The sequence below is a fragment of the Neopelma chrysocephalum genome, unplaced genomic scaffold (assembly GCF_003984885.1).
Source record: "Neopelma chrysocephalum unplaced genomic scaffold, ASM398488v2 Primary Assembly neopelma1_63, whole genome shotgun sequence".
NCBI classification, from domain to species: domain Eukaryota; kingdom Metazoa; phylum Chordata; class Aves; order Passeriformes; family Pipridae; genus Neopelma; species Neopelma chrysocephalum.
In genome coordinates this window covers 8,912,622-8,926,537 of record NW_020897720.1, presented here as the reverse complement: position 1 = coordinate 8,926,537, position 13,916 = coordinate 8,912,622, and the positions used below count along the sequence as shown (strand labels likewise).

Below are 13,916 nucleotides of genomic sequence, written 5' to 3'. Positions count from 1 at the left end.
CAGAAGTGCCATAGTTGGCCCTGCTGAACTCCAGGCAACAGAGGTAACAAACAGTGTCATGGATTTGAACCTTCTCCCATACCATTCCCACAGTCACTGCAGCAGAATCGGTGAGGACCCCAGTGAGATACACAAAAACTCTGCAGCATATCCCACAGGTGATCCCCAGCCTCCATGGCCAGTCCCTCTTCACTAATGGATATAGGAATGAGTGGTATGAGGGCTTGTGGGGGCAGGGTAGCCTCCAGCTTGGTCTTCTGGGCATTTTCCCACCTCTGGGAATGCTGCAGTAGTTCTTTGGAGAGCTGAGATGGCACACCAGGCATTTCAACACCTGGGGAATAACTAACTTCTGTTCATATGCCTTAGGATGCAGCATAAAAATACAATTGTCAGTGGTAAATTAAGAAGTTTATTAACATAATCTCCAAGGGTCATTCAAACACGCTGAATCATGGGCAGTATTGGTACCTCTTAAGTAATCTGCATTTTTGATTTAAACTCACAGCATTCTTGTAGCTAATTTTTCTGTTGATTACATGAAAGTAATAAGAACTATACTTTCTGATTTTTTTCTTTCCTTTTGGCAATTTGAAGATAGGCAGCCTTCCATGTAATATCTTCTCTCTTCTGTTCCTCACATTATAAGTTGTATTCAAAGAAGAGCATTAGTAAAAATGGAGAAAAATAAATTCAATTGTGCAACATGGTGTTAGTAAGAAGGCAGATGCCAGAAGCATCCATGAATAATGCATAAAGCCCCTTCTCAAATAAGCTTCTTTATGCAATGAGTATTAAGGGTGATATGGCATAATTTGCATGAAGATTTTAAATTTTCATAGTTGAAGCTCTGGCCTGTGGTTTACACCTATTGATATTTTGGAGGCTCATAAGCATCTCTTAGTGCAGCATGAAACAGGCCCTTTTTATTTTCCATGGCATCTACAGATAATGTACGAGGTCTTCACAGGGAAAAAATGTTGTTTTCTCCTTCAGCACCACTGAAAACTTTCTCATGCTCTTCTGGAGGTCCAACACTGCAGTGAGAAGCACAGATCACTATGGATGGGGCAAAAGGACTTTGTTGTTTCAGAGCATCCTTTCTTATTTGTAACATCAGCAAATTCCCATTGAAACAGAAAACTGAAGCTACTGAGTCCACTAAATGAAATGGAGCAACACCCACTTTTTACATGAAATATTTACCTTGCTTGCAATGGATAGGAAAGGGCTGTTCAGATCTCATAATGACTGTGGGGTAACCACCATGGGATTCAGAAAAGAGTCTCTCCTTGGCCCCCAATCCCTAGGTGGAGTATGCAGTGAGAGACCATCTACCATTGAAACATTATTGGTCTTTGAAAAAGGGATGATATTTTACTGACAACACCATGGTTTGTCCACAGAAAATCCTTTTTTTTCAAGATAAGCCAGAAGGCATGAACTGATCAGTTACACCTGCACAGGTATTCAGTTCCCTGGTATTAGATCAAAAATAAAGCAGATGAGGTACTTCCTTAAGCTGAGGTCACTACACAACAGTAAGTACCAGTTGCTTAAGTTCTCTAATGGTATAGAGAAGCAGTATCCAGGAAACACTGTTTGATCTTCTGCACTGAAATTATCTGAAGCTTCCTGTAGTCAGCACCCCAAGCCAATACTACACCCATTACAATCACTGGCCAATACCTTCCTGTCTCTAAGAAAAATTACACTGGAACTTTTAATAGGAAATTACAAAATGGATTACCTTTTTATTATAAGTTTCTTTACGTGTTTACCTAGAAGCAAAATAATATTAACGTCACAAGGGCAAAACAAAATCTATAATTCTAATGTATCTGTCAAATGAGTTCAAAAGCAATGATAGCAAGTTGCAAAATTTCTGTGGGTTAAGCAGGAAAGAAAGGTTCTCATTCTGATTTCAGTTACACCAATGTCTTTCAGGAGCAATTCCAGGAAACTATGGGACGAATAAACTACAAAGAAAGAGCCAACAAGATGAGCCAGACTTGCCACAAGTGACTGAAAAGGTTCTTTGCACAGGCCTTCTCCTGCTGCATCCCCACCAAACCATGCTCCCTGGTCTCCTTGTGGTGACACAGTGCTGGAGTAAGGACAGCAACGCCCATGAAATGAGCAGAGCACTGTCACAAGGGCCATGGCAGAGTTCCCAGAAGATTAACCAGAGACACAGAGGGACATCTGCATCTGGCCAGTATTAGAATAATTTGTCAATTATGTGCTTAAGGATACTTACGTTTCCAAAACAGTGAGAACATCAACACGAAAAGAATGGCCCCCGCTATGACACAGGCAATGAGAATGACAGAGCTGGGAAACTGGAAGAGAGAAGAGAAAAACTGAAAAGGCTTTAGGAGCCTATTTAGGAGCTACTCACACAGGAGGGGGTTGTACTACGGGCTCAGAGCACTGAACTATCTGCATTGGGCTTTTCTGACCTTGCCAGTACAAAGCGGAGAAGACACATCGAGTTGATCATGATAAACAACCTGTTTGGTATCTAATAAATCTTCTGAAATATTGAAACTGGATTCATCCCACTTAACATGCACTTCTTAATAAAGTGTCTAAAGTAGGAGCTTATTCACCCTCATCCTCCTCTTAATTAGACACAGGGAAGTGTAACACCCTCCTAAATTGCCTTTTGCATCCTCTGCCTCTCTTACAGGGGTGTCAGGGGGATGAGTTTTTTCTGAAGTGTCCAAGCCAGATGGGATGCTCACAGGCTTTGGCTCTATCCACTGGAAAAAATGAACAGATGATTCCTGAGCTTCTAAACAAAAGTTCAAGCTACTGTTTGCAAAAGCCGCCCCCTTTAGTATGAATACATTGAAAATTATTATCATGTCCTGCTGTCCTTCTGATTTCTACTCAAACACTCTTGAAGCTTACAGGAAGTTTTACCTTATCTCCACTATCATCATGTTGCTCAGCCTTGCCATCTGAATTTGCTGAAATCCCTGCAAATGAAAGAGATTGAAATTGTTACTGGCAGAGACACCTGAAGGAGTGAGGGCTACTGTGGCTGTCACTGCTTCAGTCAAGGAGTAATGAACTCTCAGGGAATGAGGAGGGCAAAATCTGACCCTGAATAGGAGAAACAAAGCACCTTGCACCTAAAGAGAACAACCAGTTTCCACCACAAGTGGTAGCTGAGGAAGCTATTGGGAAATGTCAGTCTTCATCAAGAAGGAGGAGGCTTCCCAGGGCAGCACATGAAGTAAGATGGTAGAAAATGGTAGAAACTTGTCTGCTGTGAAGGAGTTCTCGCTTCTGTAACATGACAAGATGTCATGGACAGCAGAGGTAGTAAAAAAGGTATATGTTTAAGTGGAGGAACTGCCTCAGTTTAATTGTGGTCAGACTTAGATGATTACAGGTTTTGAAAGCTGCATTACCACAGGAAACATTTTTATATTCAGATAACTTACCACAGATATAAGAAAGCTCTATGAAGATGATGCACTTTTTCTTTTTTTTTTCTATCTAGGGTTATTAAGAATAATTTACCTCTAGTTTTCTTAACTTTGGAAACAGGGACAAACTACAGGAACACTCAAGAACTCTCACAGCAAATTTTTCTGCTGTTACCCTATGATCTTAATCTATTACTTCTGCTAGTGAATTTAAGGACACAAAAGTTAATCTAGGCTTGATCTTTGGATTGTCATAAATTCACACTGCAAGGTGCTGAAGTATTTAAGTATTTGGAGCACTTGAAGCACCAAGAAGCACCCAGTGTTAAGCAGCATCTTAAAAACAGAGGAGTCACTCAGCTTAGTGAAACAAAACCTCAGCTTACACCCTATGACAGGAGAGCTCCTATGCCTTAGGTTGTGCCCTATTGAGTAGAAACACTACAATGAGTAGTGCTTGCAAAGGTTTGACAAGAGAACAACCATGGAGTCTCCATCTGAGCACAATGTCCCAGGGACCAGATGAGTCATTGCCAAGGCACCTCTATGTCAGAGGCTTGAGGTGACAGAGACCGCAGCCAAAGGAACCTTTGTACGCACGAGGCACCCGCAGCATCACACAGAGTGGGGTGAGCAGGGGGTCACCAGTCACAGAGTCAGAATGGTTTGGGTTGGGAAGGACCTCAAAGATCATCTAGTTCCAACTCCCTGCCATGGGCAGGGACACCTTCCACTAGACCACGTTGCTCAGAGCTCCATCCAACCTGGCCTGAAACAATTCCAGGGATGGAGCATTCACAACTTCTCTGGGCAACCTGTTCTGGTGACTCACCACTCTCCTGGTAAAGAATTTTTTCCTAATATCTTTCCTAAACCTACTCTCTGTCAATGGCAAGCTATTCCCCCTTGTCCTGTCACTACATACCATTGTAAATAGTCTCTCTCCAAAATATGATCCTATAAGTTAAAAAAAAAATTGCCTTTTTCTTTTAATTTATCAGAGTATGTAATCCAGTCATTAACCTAATCTGTCCCAAATATTTCAGTTTCCCTTGACAGCTATGTTTATGTGTCTCTATATACCATGTGCTCATATTTTATCAAAGACATAGACAGGGCATGGGTAGCTCATATGCATGCCAGAGTAGCTAGAAATTTGCACTGGAGTAGAAAAGAGATTATGACTAATAAGCACTAGAGCTAAACAAACACAGGTAATAAAACCCTAAGAAAGTACTAAAAATCCCAGGGATATGTGAACATTGCATTTTGTCATACACCTGTTTTATCACACTTCACTCTCTCACAAGAGAAGCTCTGTAGTTTGGCAGAACTACCCCCAAATACACCAGAAGTGCAGATCTCAAACGTGACATGCAGGTCCCACAAAGTCAAAGTTTAACTTTGTCTCAATATGCTGCAGCCTGGCTAATGGGAGCAACTATTGCTGCTCACTTTGAGTCTTGATCTTTCAAGTGGGTTTTGGGGTTCTGAAGTGTGGCTGGTGCTGGCAGGGTTGTTGCTGGGGGAAAGCAAGGGAATACAGAAGAAAAACTGAATCAGAGCCTGATCAGCAGGAACCATCCCACCCCTGCTAATCCAACTATCTGTCAAGAACTGGACTTTGAGATGGAGGGCTCTCAACCATGGGTTTCTCTTCCACTGTGCTAACATCAATATAATGTTCAGCAACCAATTAGCCTTCCCTTACATTACAGTAAGGCTGAGGTTGGTCCATTTAGTTCATTGTTTCACAGAGTGAAAGGAGGCTGAGTCAAGAACTGAACTTGGCTTACTGCTCTTACTAGACAGCAGTCGGTTGTGGTGCCTCAGCATTTTCACACCTTGTGACAGTTTGACACAAGTTTTTACACGGGTGGGGGTGTACGTGACTCACATCAGCTCGGTACATCTTCTGCTGTTATTGCTTTTGTGGTGGCTCTTTCTAGCACACAAGAATCCCAGAGCTAAAACCTTTTGCAAAACTTCCTATTTACTATTGCAGAATCCAGGCATGAACCAGTCCTATATCAGAAGGACGACAAGTGAGACAGGAGTGAGAAACCCTCACAAATGCTCAGGAGACCAATTTAGTCTCTTCTGTGAGTCCTCTCCAGGGGCATTAAAGAACATTATTTCTGCTGCAAGTCTCTAGGTCTAACAAAAGAAGACCTGCAAAACTCTAAATGCTGTGGTTTTAAAAATTAAGAGATTCTCAGCACTTATTGAAACTGAAAGGCCAAACTTGTCATCCTTGAAGTTTAGTTTTCATTTTTTAGGTCCTCATTTGAGGGCATCTGGTGAGCAAACTATGAGACCTGAATAACTTGTGCCATTCTACTTGAATACTTCACTGAGAGACATAAAGTGCAAACTTCATGTAAGTTTATTAATTTCTCAGATATGTATGATCTTGTGTGCCAGTTCTTTTCCCCATGATTGATAGTTGTGGTAATTGCCTGCTGCTTTCCATCATGACCAAGGAGATGTGCTGAGCACTGGAGAGCTGAGCTTGCAGCCATATCTGGCTGAATATATTCAGTGAGGTTCAAAGCTCAGAACACTCAGGAAGGATTTAAAATGGAAAGCTCAAAGGACTCACAGAGAATGCAAATCAGATAACTGAACATTCAGCTTGGATGTTGAAAAGTCCAGTTTTTAACTTCTCTCATACCTGAGATACCCAACAATAGTGAGTGACTCAAAATCTACTTTCTTTGGAGGCTTAAAAACATGTTTTTCTCAGCTGTTGTTACATCCTGATTTCAAACAATTTCTGTGTGGACCCCAAATACTTCTTACTGCCAGATGCAATAAATAACTACCAGTATGTGTTTGATACACTCTTAGGAATAATCAATACTTTTATTTATGCCACCTTCTTAATTTCTCTGTACCAACAACTTCTGACCTTGCAATGTATCCTACTCACCTGAGTTTGGCACGTCTTCCTTCATGACAGAGGTGTCAGCACTTGCACTTCCCTCTTCAGTCGGAATTATATTTGGGAATTCAGTAGTCACTGAAACAAAGTAAAAAGTAATGCTTATAAAGATCACTGATTAGGAGGGTCTCCATATGGCATTCAAATTTGTGCAGGCATCTATCCATGGAAAAGAAGTCACTAATGAGGATAAAGTAGCAACCTAGGAATGGGTAGGATGATAACAGGTCACTCTGACTACTAATAATAGAAGCAGCCTTCTATTTTAACATGTTTTGAATTCTCGATGACTTTATTGCTCAAGTAGAACATACTCTAAATTAACCTTTTCACCAGATCATTTCAATTGTCTTTTCCAAATCAAGAAAAAAATTAGTGCATAGTTAGATGAATCTCTCTTACTCCACCTCAGGAGCTGGACTTAGCATTTATTTCTGTTGCACTTTGTGAAGTTTCTGTCACATTATTTCTCTAGGCTGTTAAAAGTCCTCTGAATGAAGTCTTACCCTCTGCTATCTTGGTTGTTCATGCCAGTTTAACATTATCTACAACACCTGACCTGTGTTTCCTTAAACCCACTGAGATATACCTACAGGCATCTCAGAGAAAACTTCTCAGGTACAAACACAAGTATTTGAAGAGTGTCTATAATGACAGAGTCACGCTCACACAGATCATCTCTGCTCTACCGAAAAAGGAAAAGATTGATGTTGATTACCCTCTGTACTTCCAGGAAGGGGACCAGACTCTGTGACACAAAACATGTCATCTTCGTGGGAGATAGTTGGAGAATCCGGGGGAGCACTGGTTGTCACCATAGTTACTGGAAAAGTATAATCTTCTGTCATAGGAATTGTTGGAGGAGCAATGGTCTCCAGTGTAGTTACAGCTGGGGACTCAGTGCTTGTGGTTGTCAGGAGGACAGCAGTCTGTGTTGTTGGCTGAGGACCAGAGGTTGTCTGGGGAGCAAAAGTTGTTTTTCTAAAACCTTTAGGGGAAACGGGAGCCTTTCTCGTGGTGGTTGTCATCACTGGAGGGGCTGCATGGAAAAAACACAGCCAAGAGAAAAGCCAGATCAGAGTCGTCGCAACCAACCCTGAGGGAAGCCAACCCAGAAACAAATGAAAATTCCCTAGCTGCACAGGCACTGAGAACAGAGGTGGAAGAGTCACGATTCAGAAAGCTTCATGACCCACTAGAGAACTTCACAGATTTAGAGATCTGCTGGGTTTTTTTTGGTAGGTCTCAAAGACCCACCCCTTGACCCTCTTGCAGAAATGGAAGGGCCAGAATTTTGCATGGTAGAACCCAAAACCTTGCAAACTTTGTGATTTTGCTTTTCAACATCTCATAAAAATAAAATAAATAAAATAGCTCATTTTTCAGCTACAAGCTTCTTGCTAATCTTTGCAACCAGTCTTTTTTTTTTAATGGATTCTGTTGCCTTCAAACTCAGAGACAGATATGCAACTGCAGCACTTTTCACCCACTTTCCTGCTGTATTGTTTAGAACAGGCAAAGAAACCTGCTGTGTGCACCAATTGCACTCTATAAAAGTCCCAAAAATATTGTCTTTCTGCAGCATGGAGGGTGGGTATCATCTCTTTTTTCCCGTGTAAGACCTTGCTTTATCCTGCAGCTCAGAAAAATAATAAGAAGGGGAAGAAGTCCTTCAAGACTCTGAGACATAATTTCCAAATATATGGGTGTGACGACCCACCCTTAAGGGGAAGGAAGCACCCTTAAGGGTGGGTAGTCACAGTGGGTCTCCTCATGACATGAATGAAACAAAAGTCTTTTCAGTGTTGGGCGGAAGCCAAATGAAAAACTGAATTTCATTCCAAGAAGAGTTCAAATTATAAATCCCTCTTACAATTCCATCATCTTTTAAAAATTCAAATATAGTTAGAGAATGAGAAATGAAATATTTAATTTGAAAGGCAAAAAAAGGGTAAAGTTCTTTTTTTTTTTTAATCTAAACTGCATATTAAATGTGACTCAAATTGGCAACTAGTTGCAGATCTCCTTTGAAAACTGTGTAATTTAGGAAAAATACTTTTGGCCAAAAAAACACCCAAAGTACACATAAGGTCTGATTTTCACTATTCAGGGAGAGGTTTCTCCCTGCTGCCTGTATCACCAGGGTCCCCAGACTCACCTCTGGCCACCTCCAGCCGTATGTTCTTCTTGATGTCGTTGAACAAGCCCGGGATCTCCACACGGCAGCAGTACACACCTGCATCTCCTGCCTCCACCGTCCCAATCGTGAGAGACACATCTCCAGTGGAAATAGAGCCCTGGAGGTCGTATCTCTGAGATTTTCTGAATCTCACTGTGCTTCTATGGGTTTCCAAAATCGTGTTCTTGCACTTTGAATTTGGGCAGGAGCCTCTGCCCCAGCACACATCGGAGATGCCCGTACGTGGAGTCACCTGGTAGTCGCAAGGCAGCTTGACAGGCTGCCCTGTAACTGCTCTGACAACAGTTTGGGATGCTGTGTGTGCTGCCAAGGGAGAACAAGGAAAGGTGAGTGCTGTCAGCCTCCAGTGAGTGACTCAACCTACACAACACAATGAGGCAGGTGAAGAAACACTTCTGCCTGCGGGCAGGCCACACTGCTGATCCCCCAAGGCTTCTCCTGGAGCCTGTGGCAGCTCATGGCCTTGGGCACTACAGGCAACAGCCAGGAGCTCACAGGCTTTGCTTGCTGCTGGAGGGCTCCATGCTCTGGCCCCAACCAGCTGCTGGAGGGAGGCTCATGAAACACATCACTCACATCAGACGTGGTGAGTGAAGCTGAGGTCTGTCGCTGGCAGCCCAAGCACAAACGGGACCTAGGCAAGTGGATTTTGGGAACTCTGTTCCCATCCCATCTCCTCGCCTAGGAGGCTGTTTGAAAGTTGTTCAGAAACATGTTGTGAAAGACATCTGGTTCTCTCGGTCCACACCATCATCTCCTTCAAAAAAGAAATGCTGTCACAGTTGCCTTTCATTGACAGTCTCAAAAGTAGAGTCCAAAACATCTATTCATGTGTGAAATTAGGGCCTAATTAAGCTGGCAGAGCAGTGGGATCTGTCTATGTGAACCTGTTCTCAGAAAGTACACTAAGCAAGCCCTGCCAACCCTCCCACTTACCTTGCTAAGCACTGTGTACACAGAAGCTTTAGCTGCCAGTATTACACTGATGTTTAAAAGAGTGTATACATGCTTTCCTTGTCCTTTTACTCTTAATGACCAGCTTTAGTTGGTGTTAACAGTCAATTCCCAACGTGGCACCTGGTTGGAATCTTTGCTATAGATTGTTCCCTCTTAACTGCCTATGCAGTTCCCAGATTGCCCTAAAAGAGATTTCTTCTTCACGAAAAGCACTCTACAAAACAGGTTCCCATACAGGAATAAACATTTTCTGGTTTACATTCACATAGTCTGTACTAGTTGTCCTACCTTTCTGCCTTTTGTCCCCATTTTATCCTTTACATATGGTGGAGCAGGAATTGAGGGATCTGGGGAGCAACCAGACCTGTCCTCTGCTTCAGCAAGAGGATCATCCTGCAGATCTGATGTCTCATGGCCAGCTTGCTTACCCCAAAGAGGACTTACAGTTGCTGGTGCTGCTATTATCTCCAGCTTTGGCCCTGGTTTGCCAAACATTTCTATTTTGCCAGCTGTTTGAATACCTTTCCTTTTTGGCATGACTCCCAGATAACAAACAGATGCTTCCAACTGTGTCCATGTCTCTTTTGTTTTGTCTTTAATGGACTATTCCCTAGGTGAGGTTTTAGTCTGTGGCAGGCTGCCCCATGACTTGTTATTGGGATGACATTTCAGATTCATTATTGCTTATCCCATTGGCAAGATAAGCCAACTTGTTCAGGTTTCCACAGCTCCAAATGCTAAAAGAATAGAGGCAGACAAAACAACATGCAATATGGTGTGAAGGGCAGAAGTTTTTGTGGTGAAATGACGGTAGGATATGCCAGAAACTCAATTCCTGAATACAGGATAAAGCTGTGCGAGATGGTGTCCTTAGAAAAGGGAGGTTCATTTGCTTCATTACAGAAAAACAGAAAACAGCCTCTTTCTGTGATCACAGAACAAAGCATCCACTTGACCTTGAAAGTATTTCTATGGGAGGAAGGGGTTAGTCCCTGAGTGAGTTAACACATATTTTCAAGTCAGCCCAACAATGATACGTGCAAAACCAGCTAAAACTGTTGCTAGAATAAAGGTTGCTGCTTCTTGAGGAGAAATGGGTTCATCTTCTGCTCTTATTTCAGCCCAGTTCTGCACAGTACTAAAGCAGCTTTGTTAGGCAGCCCTTCAATAAATGAAAATTTGCCTGCTCTTCCCTTTGAAAGGAGCAGAGCCCTGGATGTAGTAAACAAATAACTAAGTAAATAAATTAAAAGAAGAATAGGGAAGACACAAGGCACCAGAGTGTCTCCAGTGCAGTTTCCCACTAGTGTTATTGTAGAAAGTTACAGGTTTTGCAGTTTCAAATCCTCTTTTAATTTCCGTGAAGCTAATGTTGCCAACATCTGCCTGCACTGCAGGTTGGTGTGGAAAGCTTCAGTACTGCAGCAGCCTGGATTCAACAGTATGAGCCTCTGCAAGGATTGAAAAACTTACTTCTCAGCTAAAGCCTCTTCCACAGACACGTTTTCCCAAAGAAATAATAAATAGGACTGAACGAACGTGTCTTTGAAATAAGGAGAGGGTTATATTGTGACATCCTAGTCTTACTGTGAGAGGAATCCTGTCCTTCTCCATGGCAGTTACCCTCCAGGCATCCAGATTTGACCTGAAGCACCTTGAGCATCAGCTCTGCCTGGGTGGTCCCACTGAAGTCTGTGAGGTTTCCTGCTCTAAGTTCTTCATCAGTGAGAGAGAAACAGGCTCTAGATGTTTAATATATCATCCAAAATAGAAACAATTGTTCAGATCATACAAGTACACACATATTTGTATATCTCTCTTGAACCCACCCTCAGTGACAGCTGGCATGAAGCAGTAACCCCAATAGTTGCTATTGTAGTGGTCTTCTCTCCTACAAATTGGTCATTGGATAGACAAAAACATACATCCTCCAGCCAAGAGAGATGGTTGAAAAAGAAATTTTTTTCCTCTTGATCTATTTCTGGAAAAATTTTCCTACTTTGCAGAAGATATTTGGCATCTTTGCCCTATCATTTTTATTTTTTTTCTTATTGAAGGTTCTATACCGATGTAATTGCAGAGATATGACTGATAAACAGAAAACAAGCATTTCGCTGGCCACCCATTCTCAGCACTGAGCCAAGATAAAAAGGAGGTAACAAAAACCCTTCTCATCCTTCAGGAGCTCTGCAAGGGAAGAGAATAAGGAAACTAACCAAGCCTATACACAGAGGAATCTGCATACATTTTTAAAAAGTGAAAAAAAATCAAACCTCAACCAGTATTAACTCAGTAAATTAAGAAAATTTTCGAAGTTCTGTATACAACTATGGTCTTTTTCAATGTTTTGTTTCCACAAAACAACTGCTGTTGGTTTTCATTTTACAAAATTTTTTGGTTTTTAGCAAGCACACAAAAAGCAGGTGAAGACTCACCTATAAAGATCTGTATCAGAATCCAGTGAAACAGCACAAAATGGGTCATTTTAGTTGATGGAGACTCCAGGGCAGCAAGTGGAAGAGAAAAGTAGATCTTATCCTTTCTAGAGACGCTGAGTGAGCCCCACTGGAGTCTCATTTCTCCATTTCCAGATTTTACACACTGCAGCCGTTTCTTTCCTACACTTCCGGAGGGGACTGGTCAAAAGAGGGGATGTCCTGCTGTATTCAGCACTGGTGCAGCCTCAGTGTGAGCACTGCATGCAGTTTGGGGCCCCACAATTTAGGAAGGACATTCAGGAACTTGAATGGACCCAGAGGAGACCAACAGAGCAGGTGGCAGGGCTGGAAGGCACGTCCTGTGAGGAGCGGCTGAGCACTCTGGATTTGTCTAGTTTGGAGAAAAGGAGGCTGAGGGGCAACCTCACAGCTCTCTGCAGCTTCCTGAGCAGGGGACATGGACAGGGAAGTGTTGATCTCTTCTCCCTGGTACCCAGTCAAGGACACGTGGGAATGGTTCCAAGCTCACCAGGGGAGGTTTAGATTGGACATAGGGAAGCATTTCTTTACCAAGAGGGTGGTCAAACACTGGAACAGGCCATCCTATTCTCCTTTCCTCTTCCAAGACACTCAGCATGGTACTACCACCAGAAACTTCAATATTGAATTTGTCTGGCCATTCCATAGATCTCTTAAGGCTCATTACTGTTGCACAGTGCTGAGTAGCAAGAACACATTCTGTGCTCCTACACTCCTAAACATTTGGCATAGTCTCCACCTCTGACTTTGTCTTCAGTTACATTCATTTAATCCCTCCTTTCCCCTGATTCTGACTTCTGCTTGAAGACCCCTCTCTTTCCCCAGGTTCTTATTTTCTATTTGCAAAGTCAGCCTCGGAGGAAATCTCACAAGTGTTTCCTTGCCAAAACCACATCCTTCCCAAAGATTTGCAACATTATCTTCAAGAAATATTTTTTACTCTTTCTGACTGCTTTTTAACTTTCTGCCCACTTATTAAAGAACTTCTCTGGAAGTTCTTCTCTGGACAAGCTCAGCACTAAAGCAAAAGTAATTCAGGACATTAAGTTCAGGATTGAAGAATTTCAGATAGACAAAACTCAGTGCAAATAAATATAGCACGGTGCAAAACGAGAGTGCAATTCCAAGTTCAAACGATAAAATGATGGGCTTTTAACCAGGTATTACAACTTTAATAATAAGATTTTGGGCTTATCATGAGCAGTCAAGTCCATGAAAATATCACTCTTCTGCTTGCTAGCATTGAAAAAATCAAATAAAATTTTAGCAGTTAAGGCAATGAGTAAAATACCTTATTTGCTATATTCTACCAGATACAGCTCATACAATCTCATTTACACACAGCCCCAGCTGTTCTGTGAACAGAACTAATGAAACCTGGAGCATCCAATATCCTGGAAACTTTTTCCCTACAATGACCCTTGTTTCTCCCGTTACTCACCACTAAGCAGTGGCTGTGAGCTGATGTCCAGCTAATGCCAGTGCAGGGAGAAGCTCAATCTCATCTGGGGAACAAATTTGGGTCTTTATTCAGTGACAAATTTCCATGAAGCTTGTCCAAACAGAATCGGTCATACAGCTAAGGAAGGAGCAGGATGAACATGGCATTGTATCAGTTTTGTTTCTATAGCAAGACTGGGCTAAACGCAGCAGAGTGCATTGAAAAGGGCCATCTGAAATCCAAGTGTGCTGGGAAGAACCAGAAAAACATGGCTTGCCTGCTGCTTCTGTACTGCTATCTAGTGGCTTGTTGCAGGCAGAAAAGGAAAGGCAGAGAATTGTCTCAAAAAAAAAAGTTATTTTGCAGCTCGTCAGCCTCATCAGCTCCATGTGCTGCCAGTTTGTGCAGCTGGACAATCTCTTAATGTGTGAAAAGGTTCCAAGTGCCACCTGGGACT

At 42.3% G+C, this 13,916-nt stretch overlaps 1 protein-coding gene across 4 annotated transcripts; it reads right to left on the bottom strand.

The window, feature by feature from the left end:
* Window positions 1–393: 393 nt before the first annotated feature.
* LOC113967260 (T-cell immunoglobulin and mucin domain-containing protein 4-like) lies at window positions 394–12,183 on the bottom strand. 4 transcript variants are annotated; one of them, XM_027682722.1, is made up of 9 exons: window positions 11,977–12,183; window positions 8,543–8,887; window positions 7,103–7,423; window positions 6,373–6,462; window positions 2,929–2,984; window positions 2,691–2,765; window positions 2,261–2,342; window positions 1,751–1,781; window positions 394–1,059 (listed from the first exon to the last, which is right to left on the bottom strand). In XM_027682722.1, the coding sequence occupies exons 1-9, from the start codon at window positions 12,116–12,118 to the stop codon at window positions 1,014–1,016; spliced, it is 1,188 nt and encodes a 395-aa protein (XP_027538523.1). In that variant the 5' UTR covers window positions 12,119–12,183; the 3' UTR covers window positions 394–1,013. The 4 variants fall into 4 exon arrangements, with proteins under 4 accessions (XP_027538523.1, XP_027538522.1, XP_027538524.1 ...); XM_027682721.1 differs by having other exon boundaries at window positions 394–1,037; window positions 11,977–12,181; XM_027682723.1 differs by lacking the exon at window positions 2,691–2,765 and having other exon boundaries at window positions 394–1,037; window positions 11,977–12,179.
* Between the last annotated feature and the right edge of the window lie 1,733 nt (window positions 12,184–13,916).